We start from the raw sequence: 21,751 nt of genomic DNA, 5'->3' as shown, positions 1-21,751 counted from the left end.
TCAAGTACTTATGCATTGCTGTATATTTTTTATACTTTAGCAGTCAGCAAGTGGCAAATGAGATCCTGCTAATCCAAAATTTCAAATTGCTGGTTTACTGCTGTGCTAAGTATCACAATTTCAGGAATCATATACAGATAGGAGCACAGGAAGCTTGTTGTATTAAAAGTTTATTTTTAAAGTGAATATTTTATACAAATAAAAAAAAAATGATATCAGTATCATTTAAAAATAATAAATAAATAAAGAAATTGACCAAAAAACATTATACTTTCTGTTTAAAACTGCCATTTTTCCAAATAGAAAAAACAAAAGGATTTACGTTTGCATTTTACTTGAATCATTCTGAAGTACATACTACATTCAACATATTTAATGGAAGTGAAGTAGCAAAAAAGATCAGCAATATAAAAGCTGCATAGGTGGAACAGTTCTGAATGAGAGCGTGACCTGTGCATTGGTCATGTAAGCCTGCCCTGAATTTAAAAGTGTACTTGAAGAAAAAAAAAAATGTTGCCTCATTTTTCACTAAGACAAACCTTTGATTAGAGGAATAAAATCAAGATAAAAATCAAGAAGGATTTAACCGGTAGATTTTTTATTGTAGGTACATCCTGTGGCCTTCCAATGAAGATAGAAAATGGTGACTTTGTGTTTTGTTCGGAGGCTGTGTTAATTTATTTTTGTTACTCTGGCTATCACTTAGAAGGACATGAAGAATTAGTGTGCCAAGGAAATCAATGGAGTGCCAAACCCCCATTTTGTTCAGGTACAGTTTATTACAGAGAATTTCAATGAGAACTCTCCTGCTTTAGGATAATTTAATTAAATTGTAGATATTGGTATATCGTGATGGTCACACATTTAAAGTGATTGTAAAGGATCGTTTTTCTTTTTAAATAACAAACATGTCATGCTAACCTCCAATGTGCAGCTCGTTTTGCACAGAGTGGCCTGAACATCCTCTTCTGGGGTCCCCCGCCAGCTCTCGCGGCTCCTCCCCGCATCAGATTACCCCCTAGGAGAAGCTCTCTCCTGAGGGGGTTACCTTGCGGCACACTCCAGAGTCCAGCATTTGTATCCACGGACACAAACTCGGCCCCGCCCCCCAGCGCCAGCACCATTGACAGCAGCGGGAGCCAATTTGATTGACAGCAGCGGGAGCCAATGGCTGTGCAATGGCTATCCAATCATGAACCGGGACCCTGTGAAGAGAGGGACAGCGAATCCCCGCCGAGGAGATGAGGGGGCTCAGGTAAGTAAAATGGGGGAGCTGGTGACTTCCAGGTGTTTTTCACTTTAATGCATAGGATGCATTAAGGTGAAAAAACACGAGGGTTTACAACCCCTTTAATGCTGAAACAAATTCTTCATTATACAAATAAAAAGGGAAAATCTGGCATTTTATTGTATAGTGAATACAACGCAACAATAGTCACTTTTCATGCACCATCTCAACCAAGCATCAATATATTGCCCCTGTTACTACTGGCTGATGGGGACCCTAAACAACCTTTTATATATATGGTGTGGAAGTATATCTCTGCATGATCTTAATTAGGAGTGACTGGTATTTGGATTTGGGTAGCACAGTGGATTTTTAGTTTGCACTTCTGCCTTGCAGCATTGAAGTCCCCAGTTAGAATCCCACCTAGAACACTATCTGCATCGTGTTTATATGTCAATGCACTTGTGTGTTTCTCTCCACATTCAAAAGACATTCTGGTAGGATAATTGGCCCTAGTATGTGTGATAGGGACCTTAGATTGTCAGCTCCTTAAATTGCCTGATATCAATATACACATATGTGACATACATTTTAACCCAGAACTCAAAAGTTCTCAAAAGAACTAAGGAATCTAGCACAATGTATGTATGAATGTATCCCCCAAGCTGCAGTGCAATAATATTGCCCCCTTCTCCACAGCATTGTGATAAATAGCTTACATAATAGCTGACAGCCCAGTGACTTCACATGACCCACTCAAAGTAAGCAGCAGTATGCCAAGGGCTTTGGCTTCAGTATCCCATCATATTATATTAGTTTAAATATGTGGTCCACTGTTGTGGCATAGTCAGAAAACCTTTTAAGTCACATTTGTCATACGTCGATTAAAACAATTTTATTTTTCACCATTCAACAAGAAGGTCATCTGATTGCATTTACCTATATTGATAGTTCGTGATCAATCCATTTAGGCACCAGGGGGTTGATTTACTAAAGACAAAAAATCTATTCATTTTGCAAGGGAAGGTGAACTTTGCATGGGAATTTTTCCTAGAGCTGAACAAGGTGAAGCTCTTGTGACTTCCAACATCCTATCATGTGGAAGGAGAGTTGGACTTTTCAAAGGAATTTGCTCCAGAACAGAAAATAAAATGCAGCATTTTGCTTGCTCACAATTGGATGATGCAAGTCAGAAGAGCTTTTGGGAAAATTCCCTTTGCAAAGTACATCTTCCCATGCAAGGCGAACAGTCTGTTCACATTTAGTAAATCAACCCTACTATGTTTTCCTTAAATATTAAATGGTTTATTACACCTAAAACTGTACCAAAGTCCATATGTCTCCTGACAATGTTATGCAATACATTTTTCTGAGGATAAAGACCCCAAACTACTAACAAAGACTTACCACTACACTGTTCTGTTTGTTCTTCAGATGATGAAAGCAAATGCAGTTCAGTTCTCTTCTCAAAAACCAACACTTAATAATTTGTTTATCCACAAAACTGAAACGAAATCTGGCTAAGACCTCTTTTTTTGCACTGGGTTGGGTTGCAGCATTATAAAGAAGAACATTCTTCTGAGACATTTGTACCTTCTGCTGACCTTCCTTAAATTATATACACCTCTCATCTTTCACATTGTCCAAAGGTATATTTTTAAATGTGTGTGCAGTGCCAAAATACAAGGCTACACATATTATGGTGGTTAAAGTTTCAGTGGACATTAGGCATTAGATCCTTTTACACTACATGATGCCATCTTATCACACTTGTTGACTGTGGGTAGAGATTAATTCAAACAATCACCTTTTATTTGTTGCCACTGTGCTCTGAAGGATACTTTGAAAAATAATACACTTATTCTCCTCTTATGTCAGTGCTGTGCAAACATTAGCTAGTTAATATCAAGCCAACTTTAAAGTGATTGTAAAGGCTCTGTTTTTTCCTTTAAAAATAATAAATATGTTATACTTACCTGCTCTGTTGCAGTGGATTTGCACAGAGCAGCCGGATCCTCCTTTTCTCGGGTCCCTCTTCTGTGATGCTGGCCCTCCCTCCTGTTGAGTGCCCCCACAGCAAGCAGCTTGCTGTGGGGGCACCCGAGCTGTGTCACAGCTCCCTGTGTCCATTCAGACACGAAGCCCTGATCCGGCCCCATCCCCTCTCTCCCCTGATTGGCTAGCTGACTTTGATTGACAGCAGTGGCCAATGGCGCCGCTGCTGTGACTCAGTCAATCAGGAGGGAGAATCTTGGATGGCTGAGACACTCCGATCGGACCCCCCCTGTGCCTGCGGCGGTTGGATTCAGGTCAGGGGTGATCAAAGGTGAGGGGGAGGCCACTCATTCGTGGCTCCCCCCTTGCGATCGCTCCTGGCGAATGAGATGCTTCCTCGGCTTCTGTAATGTAAACAGAAGCGGAGGAAGTGATGTCATCTCTCCTCGAGCTGGTCTTTTCGTTCCGGCACCGAGGAGAGAAGACATCCAACACTACACTAACAGTAGAACACGCAAGCATACTTGTCACCCCCCATCACCCCCCAGTCACCCCCTGATCACCCCCCCTGTACCCCCTGTCACACTGACACCAAAAGCAGTTTTTTTTTTTTCTGATTATTGCATTGGTGTCAGTTTGTGACAGTTATAAGTGTTAGGGCAGTTAGGGTTAGACCCCTTTAGGTCTTGGGTACCACCCTTTAGGTCTAGGGTACCCCCCTAACCCCCCCTAATAAAGTTTTAACCCCGTGATCACCCCCCGTCGCCAGTGTCACTAAGCGATCGTTTTTCTGATCGCTGTATTAGTGACACTGGTGACGCTAGTTAGGGAGGTAAGTATATAGGTTCGCCGTCAGTGTTTTATAGCGACAGGGACCCCTATATACTACCTACTAAAGGTTTTAACCCCCTGATTTCCCCCTAGTTAACCCTTTCACCAGTGATCACCATATAATTGTTACGGGTGACGTTGGTTAGTTAGTTTGTTTTTTACAGTTTATTATAGTTTATTATAGTTTTAGGGCACCCGCCGTTTATTACCTTATAAAGGTTTAACCCCCTGATCGCCCGGCGGTGTTACAAGTTATGTTTTTAGTGTCAGATAAGGTCTGCGTCGCCCCAGGCAGCGTCAGGTTAGTGCCAGTACCGCTAAAACCCACGCACGCAGCATACACCTCCCTTAGTGGTATAGTATCTGAACGGATCAATATCTGATCCGATCAGATCTATACTAGCATCCCCAGCAGTTTAGGGTCCTCAAAAATGCAATGGTAGCGGGATCAGCCTAGATACCTGCTAGCACCTGCGTTTTGCCCCTCGGCCCAGCCCAGCCCACCCAAGTGCAGTATCGATCGATCACTGACACTTACAAAACACTAAGCACACATAACTGTAGCGTTCGCAGAGTCAGGCCTGATCCCTGCGATCGCTAATAGGTTTTTGGTAGCGTTTTGATACAGTCGCTGACAGTCAGGAGCTTTTTTGCCTGTGAGTCTCACTAGTGTACCCCTAAATTTAGAGCCCAAAATGGCAAATCGAAGGTACACTAGTGAAGAGGCCTACACGTTTCTGAGCATGACAGATAGTGAAGAGGAAGTCACTCATCTGTCAGATTCAGGCTCAGAATACGATCCTGTAGAGGACAATGGCTCCATGACAGATAGCTCTGACGACGGAGTTGTGGTCCCTGCTAAGGTCAGGCTTACCAGACCCTGAACTTCTTCTGTCCTTGAAGTGCAAGAACCGCAGGTCCCTCGTATGGAGCAGAGAAGTACTAGCGCCGCTATTCCTTCTGATGAACTGGCAAGCACCAGCGACCTAGTACACCCTGGTCATACATCCAGCACTGCAGTATCATGTGGTGACGTGGCAAGTCCCATAAGTGCATTCAAGCTGGAGAGGTGGCAAGCACTAGTAGTGTCCCGCTGCCACCAAGAAGACGAACACAGGCCCGTCGTGCCCATAGTGCCCTTCCTGCTGCATTTGCCAATCCGAATTGGGAGCCCACCACTTTTGCAGCACCTGTACATCCCCCATTCACTGGCCAACCCGGAATTCAGGTGGAAACAGTTGATTTTACGCCACTGGATTTTTATTCACTGTTTTTCACCGAAGATCTCTATAGATCTATTGTGGACCAAAGCAATTTATACGCTGGTCAACACATCGTCGCTAATCCCCAGTCCTCCCTTGCCAGAGATTGGAGACCAATTACGGTCTCCGAATTTAAGATCTTTCTGGGCCTTTCCCTCAACATGGGCATAAATAAAAAGAGTGAGTTGCGGTCATATTGGTCCACTGACCCAATTTACCATATGTCCGTGTTCTCTGCTTCCATGGCCAGGGCACGATACGAGCAGATTTTGCGGTTCATGCACTTCAATGACAATGAACTCTGTCGTCCTCGTGGAGACCCTGAATACGATCGGCTCTACAAAATTCGGCCCCTCGTAAAACACTTCAATCAGCGTTTTGCAGACTTGTTTACTCCCCATCAAGTTGTCTGCGTTGATGAGTCCCTGATTAAATTTTCTGGCCGCTTGTCATTCAAACAGTACCTTCCCAGCAAGCGTGCCAGATACGGGGTCAAGATGTATAAGCTCTGTGACAGGGCCACAGGCTATACATGTAGATTTATGGTTTACGGGGGCAAAGATAGTCACGTAGAGCCGACAAACTGCCCTGACTACATAGGAAGCGCTGGCAAGATAGTGTGGGATTTGGTGTCACCCTTATTCGGAAAGGGGTACCATTTATATGTGGACAATTATTACACGAGCGTGACACTTTTTAGTCACCTTTTTGATCATCAAATTGGAGCATGTGGCACCGTGCGACCTAATCGCCGGGGCTTTCCCCAGCGGCTTGTAGATTCCCGTCTTAGGCTGGAGGAGAGAGCCTGCTTGCAGTGTAATAATTTGCTCGCTATGAAGTGGAGGGACAATAAGAATGTTTTCGTTCTTACCTCCCTTCATGCAGACACGATGGTCCAAATTACTACGGCGACTGGTGTTGTGGAAAAACCCCTCTGTGTCCACGAATATAACCAAAATATGGGAGGGGTGGACCTCAACGACCAGTTGTTGGCGCCATACCTAGTTGCCCGTAAGGCCAGACGCTGGTACAAAAAAGTGTCTGTATACTTATTTCAATTGGCTTTGCTGAACCCTCATGTGCTATACAGAGCCTCAGGACAGACTGGATCCTTCCTTAAATTCCAGGAAGAGATCGTCAGAGCCCTTCTGTAGCCAGACGGTGCTCCACCTCACCTTCCCCAATCAGATGCAGTAAGCCGGCTGCATGGGAGGCATTTTCCTTATATCCTCCCGAGTACCCCTACCCAACGAGCCCCCCAAAGAAAATGTGTCTGCAGAAAGCGCCGATATAGGCGTGACACCCTGTATTATTTTCCCTCCTGTCCTGGCAATCCTGGTCTTTGCATTGGTGAATGTTTTGAGCGCTACCATACACTAGTTGAGTTTTAGCGTAGGGTACAGCATTGCGCAGACTAGGCACACTTTCACAGGGTCTCCCAAGATGCCATCGCATTTTGAGAGACCCAAACCTGGAACCGTTACAGTTTTAAAAGTTACAGTTATAAAAAAAGTGTAAAAAAAAAAAAAATACACAAAAAAATATAAAATAAAAAAAATAAAAATAGTTGTCGTTTTATTGTTCTCTCTCTCTCTATTTTCTCTCTATTCTGCTCTTTTTTACTGTATTCTATTCTGCAATGTTTTATTGTTGTTATGTTTTATCATGTTTGCTTTTCAGGTACGTCATTTTTTTATAGTTTACTGTGTTTTAACCATTTTTTTTGTTTTCAGGTACGCCATTCAGCTGCAGCGCAGATTTATTTATCTCGACAGCAACAGCGTTTGCTCCCACGATACATAAAGCCGTGACTCTAGCGCTGTCGGAGGTGATTTCACCACCACAGTTACATACTTCAGCATATATGCCGAAGCTTGGGGGCAGCAGTGGGTGGAGGAGCGATTTGCTCCTGCCTTTTGTGGGAGGATGCCCCCATGCTTCGGCATATATATATATTTTAGGCACAGGTTGCATTAAATGTTTTATTTTTTACTATTTTTTTTTTTGTATTTGCTTTGCAGGTATGGTAAGTATTACTGTTATACTGTAATGTTACTTTGTTTTTTGTTAACCATCATTTGCTTAGCAGGTACGCCATTCAGTTGCAGCACGGATTTATTTATCTTGACAGCAACAGCATTTGCTCCCACGATACATAAAGTCGTGACTCCAGCGCTGTCGGAGGTGATTTCACCACCACAGTTACATACTTCAGCATATATGCCGAAGCGTGGGGGCAGCAGTGAGTGGAGGAGCAATTTGCTCCTGCCTTTTGCGGGAGGATGCCCCCATGCTTCGGCATATATAAACGGTGCATGTATGCCCATCATTAGAAGTGGGTGGATGAAGGGAGGTATTCTAATGGTGGGCATACCCACCGATCAATATCTTTTTTTCGTTCAGCCCACGGGCTGCATGAAAAAAAGTTTACAATATATGCCCAACAAGGACCAGCAACGTACTGGTATGTTGCTGGACTTTGAGTGGTTATACCAGAATGATGCTTGCAGGTTTAGGTATCATCTTGGTATCATTCTTTTCAGCCAGCGGTCAGCTTTCATGTAAAAGAAATCCTAGTGGCTAATTAGCCTCTAGACTGCTTTTACAAGCAGTGGGAGGGAATGCCCCCCCCCACCTTCTTCCATGTTTTTCTCTGGCTCTCCTGTCACAACAGGGAACCTGAAAATGCAGAGAGTGATTCAGCCAGCTGACCATAGAGCTGATCAGAGACCATAATGGCTCCAAACATCTCTATGGCCTAAGAAACCGGAAGCTACGAGCATTTCATGACTTAGATTTCGCCGGATGTAAACAGCACCATTGGGAAATTGGGAAAGCATTTTATCACACCGATCGTGGTGTGGTCAGATGCTTTGAGGGCAGAGGAGAGATCTAGGGTCTAATAGACCCCAATTTTTTCAAAAAAGAGTACCTGTCACTACCTATTGCTATCATAGGGGATATTTACATTCCCTGAGATAACAATAAAAATGATTTAAAAAAAATAAAAATGAAAGGAACAGTTTAAAAATAAGATAAAAAAGAAAAAAAAAAAGCACCCCTGTCTCCCCCTGCTCTCGCGCAAAGGCGAACGCAAGCGTCGGTCTGGCGTCAAATCTAAACAGCAATTGCACCATGCATGTGAGGTATCACCGCGAAGGTCAGATCGAGGGCAATAATTTTAGCAGTAGGCCTCCTCTGTAAATCTAAAGTGGTAGCCTGTAAAGGCTTTTAAAGGCTTTAAAAAATGTATTTAGTTTGTCGCCACTGCACGTTTGTGCGCAATTTTAAAGCATGTCATGTTTGGTATCCATGTACTCGGCCTAAGATCATCTTTTTTATTTCATCAAACATTTGGGCAATATAGTGTGTTTTAGTGCATTAAAATTTTAAAAAGTGTGTTTTTTCCCCAAAAAATGCGTTTGAAAAATCGCTGCGCAAATACTGTGTGAAAAAAAAATGAAACACCCACCATTTTAATCTGTAGGGCATTTGCTTTAAAAAAATATATAATGTTTGGGGGTTCAAAGTAATTTTCTTGCAAAAAAAAATAATTTTTTCATGTAAACAAAAAGTGTCAGAAAGGGCTTTGTTAGAAGGTTAGAAGAGTGGGTGATATGTGACATAAGCTTCTAAATGTTGTGCATAAAATGCCAGGACAGTTCAAAACCCCCCCAAATGACCCCATTTTGGAAAGTAGACACCCCAAGCTATTTGCTGAGAGGCATGTCGAGTCCATGGAATATTTTATATTGTGACACAATTTGCGGGGAAAAGACACATATTTTTTTTTTTTTTTGCACAAAGTTGTCACTAAATGATATATTGCTCAAACATGCCATGGGAATATGTGAATTTACACCCCAAAATACATTCTGTTGCTTCTCCTGAGTACGGGGATACCCCATGTGTGAGACTTTTTGGGAGCCTAGCCACGTACGGGACCCCGAAAACCAAGCACCGCCTTCAGGCTTTCTATGGGCGTAAATTTTTGATTTCACTCTTCACTGCCTATCACAGTTTCGGAGGCAGATGGCACAACCCCCCCCCCCCCCCCCATGACCCCATTTTGGAAAATAGACACCCCAAGCTATTTGCTGAGAGGTATAGTGAGTATTTTGCAGACCTCACTTTTTGTCACAAACGTTTGAAAACTGAAAAAAGAAAAAAAAAAAATTTTTCTTGTCTTTCTTCATTTTCAAAAACAATTGAGACCTGCAAAACACTCACCATGCCTCTCAGCAAATAGCTTGGGGTGTCTACTTTCCAAAATGGGGTCATTTCGGGGGATTTTGTGCTATCTTGGCATTTTATGGTCTTCGAAACTGTGATAGGTAGTGAGGAGTGAAATCAAAAATGTATGCCCTTAGAAATCCTGAAGGCGGTGATTGGATTTCGGGGCCCCGTACGCGGCTAGGCTCCCAAAAAGTCCCACACATGTGGTATCCCCGTACTCAGGAGAATCAGCAGAATGTATTTTGGGGTGCAATTCCACATATGCCCATGGCCTGTGTGAGCAATATATCATTTAGTGACAACTTTTTGTATTTTTTTTTGTCATTATTCAATCACTTGGGACAAAAAAAAAAAATATTCAATGGGCTCAACATGCCTCTCAGCAATTTCCTTGGGGTGTCTACTTTCCAAAATGGGGTCATTTGGGGGGGGTTTGTACTGCCCTGCCATTTTAGCACCTCAAGAAATGACATAGGCAGTCATAAACTAAAAGCTGTGTAAATTCCAGAAAATGTACCCTAGTTGTAGACGCTATAACTTTTGCGGAAAACCAATAAATTTACGCTTATTGACATTTTTTTACCAAAGACATGTGGCCGAATACATTTTGGCCTAAATGTATGACTAAAATTGAGTTTATTGGATTTTTTTTATAACAAAAAGTAGAAAATATCATTTTTTTTCCAAATTTTTGGTCTTTTTCCGTTTATAGCGCAAAAAATAAAAACCGCAGAGGTGATCAAATACCATCAAAATAATGCTCTATTTGTGGGAAGAAAAGGACGCAAATTTCATTTGGGTACAGCATTGCATGACCACGCAATTAGCAGTTAAAGCAACGCAGTGCCAAATTGTAAAAAGTGCTCTGGTCAGGAAGGGGGTAAATCCTTCCGGGGCTGAAGTGGTTAAGAATGAAATTTGTTGTGGATGGGTTTCATAGGCCAATCCCAGCTCAGCTTTTCCAAATTCTGAACCTTGGGAGGCTCTTACATCTGCAGAACATTCTAGAATATCTTTCTTTAAAAATGCATTTTTAGGCTTTCTAACCCATCAGAAAATTATCTAGCTTTTGAAACCTTGAGCTTATCCTTCTTTAGTACATTGCCTCATAATTTGCTCACCATTTGATAAAAGTCACATTTGTGAAACAAGCAGATATTTTAAAGAGAACCTTAAAAATATTAACATCCACTAAACATACTCACCTACACTGGTACGACAAAGGTGGTGAGGGCTACAAAAACAGCCCCACCCACGTTTTATTGCTTTTTTAAACTGAGATCACAGAATGCTGATTCTTCTTTGTTCCTTATCTGAGGATTTGAGCAATCTGTCCAAGTTTCTAATGTAAAATAATTCACCTAGATATTTTTCAGATAATTTGAACCACTTGCCGTCCGGGCCATAGCCGAAAGACGGCTACAGTGCGGTCAGCTTATTCTGGAAGGGCGTCCATGGACGTCCTTCCTAGAATGTTGCTCTTGCGCGCCCCCTGGGGCGCGCTCCCGGAAATATCTGTGACAGTCGGGTCCGGAAGACCTGGCGCATCACAGGTCATGATAAATGGCCACGATGACAGATCGATCACTTGTAAACAAACCGGCGTCAGGTCATGACGCCGGTTCCTCCCTCCTCTCTCTGTACCAATCTGTATCGTGCGAGGGGAGAGGGAGAGAGATCATTTGTAGCAGCTCTGTGGGCTGGATCTGTAGTGCCCACAGCGCTGCTCAGTGTCAATACTCTGCAGTACTCTGCCAATACTCTGCAGTACTCTACCCATACTCTGCAATAATCTGCAATACTGTACAATACTCTGCCAATACTCTGCCAATACTCTGCCAATACTCACCAATACTCTGCAATAAATTTTAACAGAAACAAAGAATTTTTTTAACCGAATTTCCAGTCTTTTTTGATTTATAGCGCAAAAAATAAAAAACCCAGCGGTGATTAAATACCACCAAAAGAAAGCTCTATTTGTGTGAAAAAAGGACAAAAATTTCATATGGGTACAGTGTTGCATGACTGAGTAATTGTCATTCAAAGTGTGAGAGCACCGAAAGCTGAAAATTGGTCTGGTTAGGAAGGGGGTTTAAGTGTCCAGTGGTCAAGTGGTTAAAATAAGCAAATAGTGCGGCCATGCAGTGGGAAAAGGGAATAGAATTCTGGGATGTATCATTAGAGGGACCAGCTGCTGGAGGAACAATGTCCTGATTCTCTTTATATAGATCGTTAGCTATACCTTATTTGACTGCTGTGTTCAGTTCTGAAGACCTCACTTACAAAAAAGTATTGATAAGATAGGACTAGTCCAGAGATGGGCAACAAAAATGGTGTAAGGTCTGAATGATAAAATATATCAGATGAGACTTCAGAAACTCAAAGTTGTAAACCCTTACATTTACCCAGTGAAGTGACAAGCCTCTGGTGATACACAGAAATTAAACAAATCTACATAATTTATACCTCTCTATTTGCAGTCTTCTTTTCTCTACAGTCATTTAAAGTGCTGAATATTTAAAGCTTGTCTGAAGTTCAGAAAAAAAGGGGTCAGAGAGCTGAAATCACACTCTGCAGAGCTCAGTGAGGAGAGCTCTGAGAGCTGATTGGAGGGAAGGGACAAACCCCCTTCACACAGCACATAGGAACAGGGCTGATGCTGTCAATCAGCTCTCCTTCCCCTGTCACCATTTTTCTCTTTATGTCAGATAAGCTTGTCAAAAATGATTCATGCTGATAGCAGAGGAACAAAGCAGCAGACAGAAATGATTCTTGGTGCTTCCGATTGAGACAAGAGCACACTAGAGACTAGAGGGATATGCTTTGCTCATATTTCCTTTCTGAGGTTTACAACCTTTATAATATGTACAGTCTGGAGGGAAGAAGAGAAAGGGGAACCATGATTGAAACCTTTAAATACATCAAAGGTGTTTATTAGGTTCAGGAGGGGAGTATTTTCATTATGAAGATAAGATCAAGAACAAGGGGGCATGACCTCAAACTACAGGAGGGGGTGAGTCAGTAGACAATATGTGAATTCGAACATGCTTAGGACAAACATAGATCTATACTCACTCGGCAGTCTTCTATGTTTCTATGTCAGATTACCTGGGATCAGATTGGAGGGCCAGCTGTGTGTGATGTTTAAATGAGGACTACAGCTTAAATTGTATCTATGATCTTAAATAAAAAACATTTGTTTAATGAATATTTTAATTTCCATGTATTTTTAGCCTAGTTGTTTGAAATAGAATGCTATGCAAATTGCTAAATAGACCTGTAGAATAATTTTGCATGACTGACGCACAGTGACACAAATTTTTCTCATTCATTCTAAATATACATAGTTGTGTCACCGATTGCACAGAGCTTTTCTATGAAACAGCAAGAATACATTTGGAAGTTCTATGCATCTAGACTTTCAGCAGTGACTTCAGCAGTAAAACTCTACCTTCAAAACAGCCTGTCAAACAAATGTGCTGGAGAAAAAGGCAGTCGGGAAGTACAGTGATTTTAGAAAATTGCCTCTTTTCACAAGGTCATTAGAAATTGCTGGTCACAATGTAAATTATAAAATGTAGTCTTCTGGAGGTGCTCTTAGTATCACTATGGGTTTGGGACCCAACTGTGAGAACTAGCACTAGCCCACAATGTCCTTGATTTTCCTGCACTACGCCTCATGGGCTAGGCCTTTTGCCAGAAACCTGGGGCAATCTTTGTTACCTGGCCACACAACCTATCCAATGTGTCTAAAATACAAACATGTGTGGTGATCTTCCTCTAGTATAGATTTTTACCAAAGGAGTCATCATCCCTATATAAATTTAACACGCAAAAGAACTGAAAACAAGGGCTTTGTATATGCATACAATAGCAAGTTCCACTCAATTCAAAAGATATTATCCACAATTGTATTCATTCCAACGTTAAAAGCAATACAACATATACAAATACGTTTTTAAAACACGTCATCTGTATGCATTCAAGGTCATGAACACAGTAACAACCAATCCCTGAGTATTCAAGGTGTGATGTTGAGAAGGTTGCTTAACATCTTCTTAACATTTCCCCTGGAATACTCAGACATTCGTTAATAGTGCATCCATGAACTAAAATACGTACTGATGACGTGTTTTTAATATTTATTTGTATATATTATAGTGCTTTGAACATTGGAATGCATACAAATTTGGATAATACCCTTTAAATTGAGTGGAGTTTGCTATTGGAGGCATAGTCCCTTTTGTTTTTTGTTTCTTTTGCCTAGCAAATGCATCTGCGCTGGTACCTTTTTTGTTTTTGCATACTTTTCTGCTCTCCATGTGTGGGTCACTGCACTTATTTTTGTATGCCTTTTTTACTCAGCATGGAAGGGTGTGAGTCTACCCTTAAGTTTAAGCAGAGGATGTGTGACCATTAGGTTCTTACTCTTCAGGAGAGCATCTCACCCAGTACTTGGTGGTCAGCTTTGGCTGATCATGAGGAGAGGGGTCTGCCAGGCCTTTTGGCTAGGTGTTCCTGAATGTTCCTTAACCTTGTCAGGAGCCGCGAGCACCAGGGGGTCAGGGAGGGGTCCTACTTCTTCATCCTATGTGCACTTTTTTGTTCACTTGGAGCTAGATGGTGAGGATAGATTTACTAAAGGCAAATAGACTGTGCACTTTGAGAGTACTTTGCTCCAGAGCTTAGTAAATGAGGTAAAGCTTCATTTTTTTTTAAAGAATAGCCAATAGAATACCCAATACCCAATTCCAAAGAAAAAAAAAACAGCATTTTTGCTTGCACGTGATTGGATGATTGAAGTCAGTGGAACTTCCCCTCATTTACTAAGCTCAGGAGCAACTGCATTTGCAGAGTCTATTTGCCTTTAGTAAATCAACCCTACCATGTTAAGTTGTTGTGCCCCCACTACACAGGGCCGTCTTTCACTGATCAACCTGGGCACTGCCTAGGGGCCCCAGGTGCATGGGGGGGGGGCCCTGCAGTTCCCCCCTGCAGTCTTGGGCTCTCCTCTGGCACTTAGCAGGGGCGAAGGAAGGACTCTCCAAGTTGGAGCATTTTACAAGTGCTGCTGCTTGTGTGGGCAGGATGTGTACTGCTCCAATCACATGGGGTGAATAGAAAAGAAGGGCAGCGGAGATCAGAGCAGTATAAATCCCATCCACACAAGCAGCAGCAGTGGTAAGAACATGGCCAGGTCGAGAGGGCTGCGCCCCCCCCCCAGATTTCAGTTTCACCCCCTAAAAGCCCTCCACTACTCCTGATCCTGTGCCAGCAGTCTCCTATCCCGCCACAGTACACAGCTTGAGCACAGCACTAAGAGCTCCTCCTCCCCATTTAATTCCCTTACACACAGCTATGATGTGCACAGTGTAGAGCAGGCTACTGCAAAAGAGCTGCCGTTCTGACCATGGAATTTCACAGGTCAGACCTGCAACACAATAGCCAGCTATACACTGTGCAGATTGTGGCTATGTGTAAGGGAATTGGATTTCAGCTCCATTGATTGCTGTGTGGGGAGCAGGATATCTTAGTGCCTGTGCTCAGGCTGTGTACAGTGCAGGGATGGGAGAAAAATCTCTGCCCAGTGCACTGTCAGCAATGACCCCTTTCCTCTTTCCTGCCAACAGTGACCCCTGCACTGCTCCCTTCTGTCTGCCCTGTACTGTGTCCCCCTGCCCCCCTGTACTGTGTCCCCCTGCCCCCCTGTACTGTGTCCTCCTGCCCCCCTGTACTGTGTCCTCCTGCCAGCCCGGCACTGTGCCCCCCTCACATACTGTGCCCTCCCATCTGCCCTGCACTGTGTACAGACATACATACATACAAGCCGCTGGGGGGGTATTCGTGAGAGGGGGCAGTGTTTACAGAGATGGGGATAGTGTAAAAAAGGAGTGAGAGCAGTGTGTACAGGGGAAAAGCGGGTCAACGTATACAGGGGTGCAGTGTGTAGAGAGTACGGCACAGTATGTACAGGGGTGAATTTAATTTGGGATAATTCCCTAGATGTGTTTATTTGTTTGTTCTAATCAGACTAAAAGCCACGCCCAATACGTAGCATAATTTAGCCACACCCACTATTTGTATTAGTATAGTATAGTAATATACTTTTTTCAGGGGACATAAAAATGCATTTAGTGTCTATGTGCTTCAATTGATTTAATTGGCCACTCATTGCATGTTGACTAAACAAAATGTCAACATGCACTATTGCAAAAAAATATTTTTTCCTGCTACATAGTCCTACATGTAATAATGTGCTTGTTAGAAGGCATTCATGTATATGGACATAGACAAAAACCCAGGCGTGCCCTTTGGTAAATTTGGCCCTGATCTTTACCATCAGGTGTTGTGAAGGCTCTGGAAGAGATCCATGCTGCTTCACAGTTTTCTATAGCAGTGAGAATGTTAATAAAAGTTTGGCTGTATTGATTTTTCTATGACTTTTTATGGCCTGGCCGACATCACTGACAGTTCCTTTCAATTTCAATTATATGATGAGCTGTCCGGTCAGCTCCTTACTGGTAGGTCGATACCAAATAAAAACAGGAGAAGGTGCCAGGTACAAGGTGTAGATGTGTGACTTTATATTTTTTTCAGGGATTTCAGTTTTTTTTTTTATCTTGTAAATGTGGGAATCCCTTCTTTTTTATAAATGCCCCTACTGCTATCTAAACAGAGACCTCAGCTATGACTGTTATCTTGTATCATAATAAGATGTCCAATACCTGCCTTTTTTCTGCATTTAGTGTATATAATGTGATCAGAATTATACTGCCTTTTTCTGTATTCTAGCAGACCTTTCTTTTCAATAAGCTTGTCACACAATATTTGAAATCTCAAATTAACACCACAGTCTGAATAAAGGCCACATTGCCATACATATTTACCAATGTTGCCAACCTCCCGCAGCATTTTTTTACTGACAAAACAGAAAATTTACTGACGGAGCACTTTTTATTTTATTTTTTTTACTGACAACCTGAAAAATGATAGCACTCCCATTACAAACTAAGACAATCAATATTTAAATAGTATAAACACAATATGGAAACACTGACAATACCCATAACAAGTAATATGCCTGGTTTACACCTAAAAAACCAACACAGCATGACTAAGCCACGGTTCACACAGGGGCGACTTGTCAGGCGACAGTCGCACTCGGTTCTGTACTATTGAACCGTTCTAATAGGAGCGACTCAAGTCGCTCCGACTTAGAAAAAGGTTCCTGTACTACTTTTGGGGCGACTTCAGGCGACTTGCATTGATTTCTATACAGAAGTGGTTTTGCAAGTCGCCGCTGAACTTGTGTGCAGGTCCCATCACAGACTCGACCTGCAAGTCGTGTTGCCCCTGTGTGAACCGGCAGTGAATATCAGCTCATGATATTTACAGACAGTTGTAAAAAATCACAAACTGTCCGTAAATGTGCTGACTGTTGGCAACACTGATAGTCACTTTGACAGATGCACTATATTACCAAAAGTAAAAGTTGGGACACCTGCCTTTACACGCACATGACGTTTAATGGCATCCCAGTCTTAGACGGTAGGGTTCAATATTGAGTTGGTCCACCCTTTGCAGCTATAACAGCTTCAGCTCTTCTAGGAAGGCTGTCCACAAGGTTTAGGAGTGTGTCTATGGGAATGTTTGACCATTCTTCTAGAAACGCATTTGTGAGGTTAGGCACGGATGTGGACGAGACTGGCTCGCAGTCTCCCCTCTAATTCATCCTAAAGGTGTTCTATCAGGTTGAGGTCAGGACTCTGTGCAGACCAGTCAAGATCCTCCACCCCAAACTTGCTCATCCATGTCTTAATGGACCTTGCTTTGTGCACTGGTGTGTAGTCACAGTGAAACTGGAAGGGGCCATTCCCAAATGTTCTCACAAAGTTGGGAGCATGAAATTGTCCAAAATGTCTTGAACAAAATGCTGATGCCTTAAGAGTTCCCTTCACTGGAACTAAGGGGCCAAGACCAACCCTTAAAAGCAACCCCACACCCTAATCCCCCCTTCACCAAATGATTTGGACCAGTGCACAAACCAAGGTCCATAAAGACATGAATGAGCGAGTTTGGGGTGGAGGAACTTGACTGACCTGCACAGAGTCCTGATCTCAACCCGATAGAACACCTTTGGGAAGAATTAGAGCAGAGACTACAAGCCAGGCCTTCTCGTCCACATCAGTGCCTAACCTCACAAATGCGCTTCTGGAAGAATGGTTAAACATTCCCATAGACACACTTCTAAACCTTGTGGACAGCCTTCCCAGAAAAGATGAAGCTGTTATAGCTGCAAAGGGTGGACCAACTCAATATTGAACTCTACAGACTAAGATTAAGATGCTATTAAAGTTCATGTGCGTGTAAAGGCAAGCTTCTCAATACTTTTGGTAACATAGTGTATCATCAATATAATAAAACAGTGTTAGGAGCATGGCACAAAGTGCAAATTTCTACTCGCAAGGAGTACAGGAAGGATTTTTTTGCACTGATCTTACGTCAGTACATTGAATTTGCATGGGCTGCTAGAGGTCACAAAACTTTTTTTACATTTTGCTCCCCCAGCGGGTTTTAAAATGCAAAAGCTACAATACTCACCTCTGGGACTGTTCCCCACAGACTAACCCACTCTGTGATCCAGCACTGATCCTCTCCCAGATTGAATGACTCCTAGGGGTTGCTATACTAAAGACAAAAAAGCCGTTCACTTAAAAAAAAAAAAAAAATCACTTTGGAAGGGAATTTTCCCTTAGATTAGTGAATGGGATGAAAATTCACTTTGCCAAGAATCAAGTGCAAGAAAAAAAAAACTGTATTTTGGTTTGACAGTGGATGATGAAAGTCAACAGAGCTTCTCCTCATTCACTAAACTAGGAGAAAATTTCCTTTGAAAAATTAACAGCCTTTTTGCCCTTTAGTAAAGCAGCCCGCTAATGTCATTCAACTCTATTCCTACGAGTGCAGGGTATCATTGCTCCACCCCCTGAGGGGCATCCCAACACTGCATCACTGAAGACTGTCCAGGTTGGAGAAGGGCCAAATAGAAGGATAAACCTGGAAATTATACAGACACCTAGAAAAAGTTGAGCACAATAAAAAAAAGTAAAGAGAGAAGGATTAGGACCTGGGGGAGGGCTGAGGGAGGGTGTAGTGGGACTTTACATTTTCTACACATTTCATACGCTATCATAATAACATATTTTGCTTAACTGATTGATGACCGTATCACTTAGATATACAGCAGCAAGGCAGCTCTACTGCGCTGGATAATGTACCTAGTACATGATCCAGCACTTCTGGGTTGAGGGCACGCCACCAGCGACCCACTCCTGCTGTGATTATACACAGTGGGAGCTGATTGTCAGGTACTGCGGACTCAATGTCCGCCGGCACATGGTGATCTTTCGTTACACAGGCAGAGTGGCAGTCTGCCCATGTAAACAAGGGAGATTGCGGTTCTGTCAATAGGGAAAGCATTGATCCTGTGTTCCTGCAAAGCAGGGACACTGATCTTTGCCTTCCCCTAGTACAAGCACGTCCCATGGTTTAGTAAAACACTGGCTAGGCAACACATTTAACTCTTTGATTGCACCTGATGTTAACCCCTTCCCAGCCAGTGGCATTAGTATAGTGAGAGAACATATTTTTAGCACTGATCACCAGGGTTAGTGTCACTGGCCCCCAAAAAGTTTCAAATGTGTCAGTTAGTGTCAGTGTCCGATTTGTCTGCTGCAATATCGCAGTCCCGCTGTAGGTCGCTGATCACTGCCATTACTAGTAAAAAAATTAAAATAGAGAAAAATATCCCATAGTTTGTAGATGCTATAACGTTTGCGCAAACCAATCAATATAAGCTTATTGGGATTTTTTTTTACCAAAAATATGTAGCAGAAAACTTATTGGCCTAAATTGATGAAGAAATGTGATTTTTTTTCAATTTTTTTCATTGGAAGTGTTTTATAGCAGAAAGTAAAAAATATTGTTTTTTTTTTTGTTTTTTTTTTTCAAAATTGACAACCTTTTTTGATTATAGCGCAAAAAATAAAAACTTCAGACGTGATCAAATACCACCAAAAGAAAGCTCTATTTGTGGGGGAAAAAAGGACATCAATTTTATTTGGGTACAGTGTCACACGATCACGCAATTTTCAGTTAAAGTTACGCAGTGCCATACCGCAAAAATGGCCTAGTCATGAAGGGGGCTAAATCTTCCGGAGGTCAAGTGGTTAATACTAAAGCTTCATATTTATTGTCGTATCCAGCTTTAATCGTGGAAAAATTACAATTGCATATACATACTTAATACTTGCAGCCAGTAGGTGAAGATCAAAGGAAGGGCTGGAGCACTCTGATTCCTTTTACTGCAATGGGGGGGCTAAAAAATAGATTTGAATAGCAGAAACAAACCCCTTGTTTTCTCATAATAAAGCCATGAACATCTTAATTAGTCAGGTAACAGAGTCTGGCAAAAAGCAGTTATTGCTTAAGCCTCGTACACACGATCGGACTTTCCGATGGGAATTGTGTGATGACAGGCTGTTGGCGGTAAATCTGACCATTTTTATGCTCCGTCGGACAATTGTTGTCGGGTTTTCCGCGGACAAATGTTGGATAGCATGTTTTAAAATTTTCCGCAAACAAATGTGTGTTTTGGATTTTCCGAGTGTGTATACACAAGTCTGTCGGACAAAAGCCCAAAGTACAAACACGCATGCTCGGAAGCAAGGACGAGCCAGAAGCGATTGGTCTTGTAAACTAGCATTCATAATGGAGAATTAACATTCATGATGTGGCAAATTATGAAATCTCAAAATGCAGCGCACATTATCTTCTTCTTTAATGGGATAATAATGAAGCTGCTTTGCTGGTGATACTGATGGAGTTATTGTAAACGAATTTTCAAAGCCTTTTTTTACTAGTGATATCAAGAATAATATTATTATGCTTTTTTTTTTTTTTATTTGGGCAAGTTACCACAATGCCATTATCCCATAGTTTTTAAAATCAAAGATACAACTATGTTGGTGTCCATTGTTAATTTTACAATTTTTTAATTGTTGTATTTTTTAAAATGTTACTGCCTACTCCCAAACTGTCATTTGAAGTAAAACACATAGCCAAGTATTCTCCATAATGTTTTTATTGTGCATTAAAAAAGAAAACAAATAAAATTAGACATGCTATATGCCAATAGAACTTAACCAAAAAGTGCATTCTATGCATCCAAAACTATAGAAAATATACCAAATCAAATCATTATTCAACCAAAAAAATAATATCAAAGCAATAACTCCAAGGCCAATAATAAATAACACATTATCTCCTCCGATTCCGCAACATGGCTGGTTGACGAACGGCCGTTCAGAAACGAACTGAAAAGCGCAAAATGAAAAGTGCGGATCAACACTCCCCAAACTTCTACTAGCGCAAAATTAGTAGTAGGAGTCCAAAGAGTGGTGCTAAAGAGCTGAAAAACAACGTAGTACGTCACTAGGTTCGTATTTGTTGGCCGGCAATTCCTTGCTGTTTGTATGCAAGTCAAGTTTGGGCTAACGCCCTTCGGACAAAATTCCACGGTTTTGTTGGCCAACAATCTGATCGTGTGTACGAGGCTTGATGCCGCATACACACGATCAGAAATTTGGCCAGCAAAAGACCGATGAGAGCTTTTGGACGGAAAATGCGACCGTGTGTATGCTCCATCGGACTTTAGCTGGAGGAATTTCCATTTTTCAGTTGGAAAAAGTTCCGATCCAAACATGCAATCGTCTGTACAAATTCCGACGCGCAAAATTCCTACACATGCTCGGAAACAATTTGATGCATGCTTGGAAGCAATGAACTTCATCTTCTCGGATCGTTGTAGTGTTGTACGTCACCGCGTTCTTGACGGTTGAAAGTTCAGAGAACTTTTGTGTGACCGTGTGTATGCAAGGCAAGCTTGAGCGGAATTCCGTCGGAAAAAACATCCAAGTTTTTTCCGATGGAAAATCCGCTCCTGTGTGCGCGGCATAAGTGTTGTAATAAATACAGTATGCTTTGCAAGTTCAATGGCATGGCTGCACCCTATAATAAAAATGCATATTGGTAAAATAAAGATTTTACACAAACAGTAGGAGGTTTCTGAATGCTGTAGAGCAGTGTTTCTCAACCTTTTTTCAGTAAAGGCACCCTTTAATATCATGGACAATCTCAA

At 42.0% G+C, this 21,751-nt stretch overlaps 1 protein-coding gene across 1 annotated transcript in view; it reads left to right on the top strand.

Annotated features, from left to right (window-relative positions):
• Positions 1 to 21,751, top strand: part of TPO (thyroid peroxidase) — a 198,021-nt gene that overhangs the window by 131,697 nt on the left and 44,573 nt on the right. The window contains exon 11 of the mRNA XM_073628886.1: positions 608 to 769. Within this exon, the coding sequence (XP_073484987.1) occupies positions 608 to 769 (162 nt within the window). The remainder of the gene's footprint in view (positions 1 to 607; positions 770 to 21,751) is intronic.

Source organism: Aquarana catesbeiana, linkage group LG04 (assembly GCF_042186555.1).
Source record: "Aquarana catesbeiana isolate 2022-GZ linkage group LG04, ASM4218655v1, whole genome shotgun sequence".
NCBI classification, from domain to species: domain Eukaryota; kingdom Metazoa; phylum Chordata; class Amphibia; order Anura; family Ranidae; genus Aquarana; species Aquarana catesbeiana.
The sequence above is the reverse complement of the archived record's forward strand: the minus strand, read 5'-3'. Positions and strand labels throughout refer to the sequence as shown.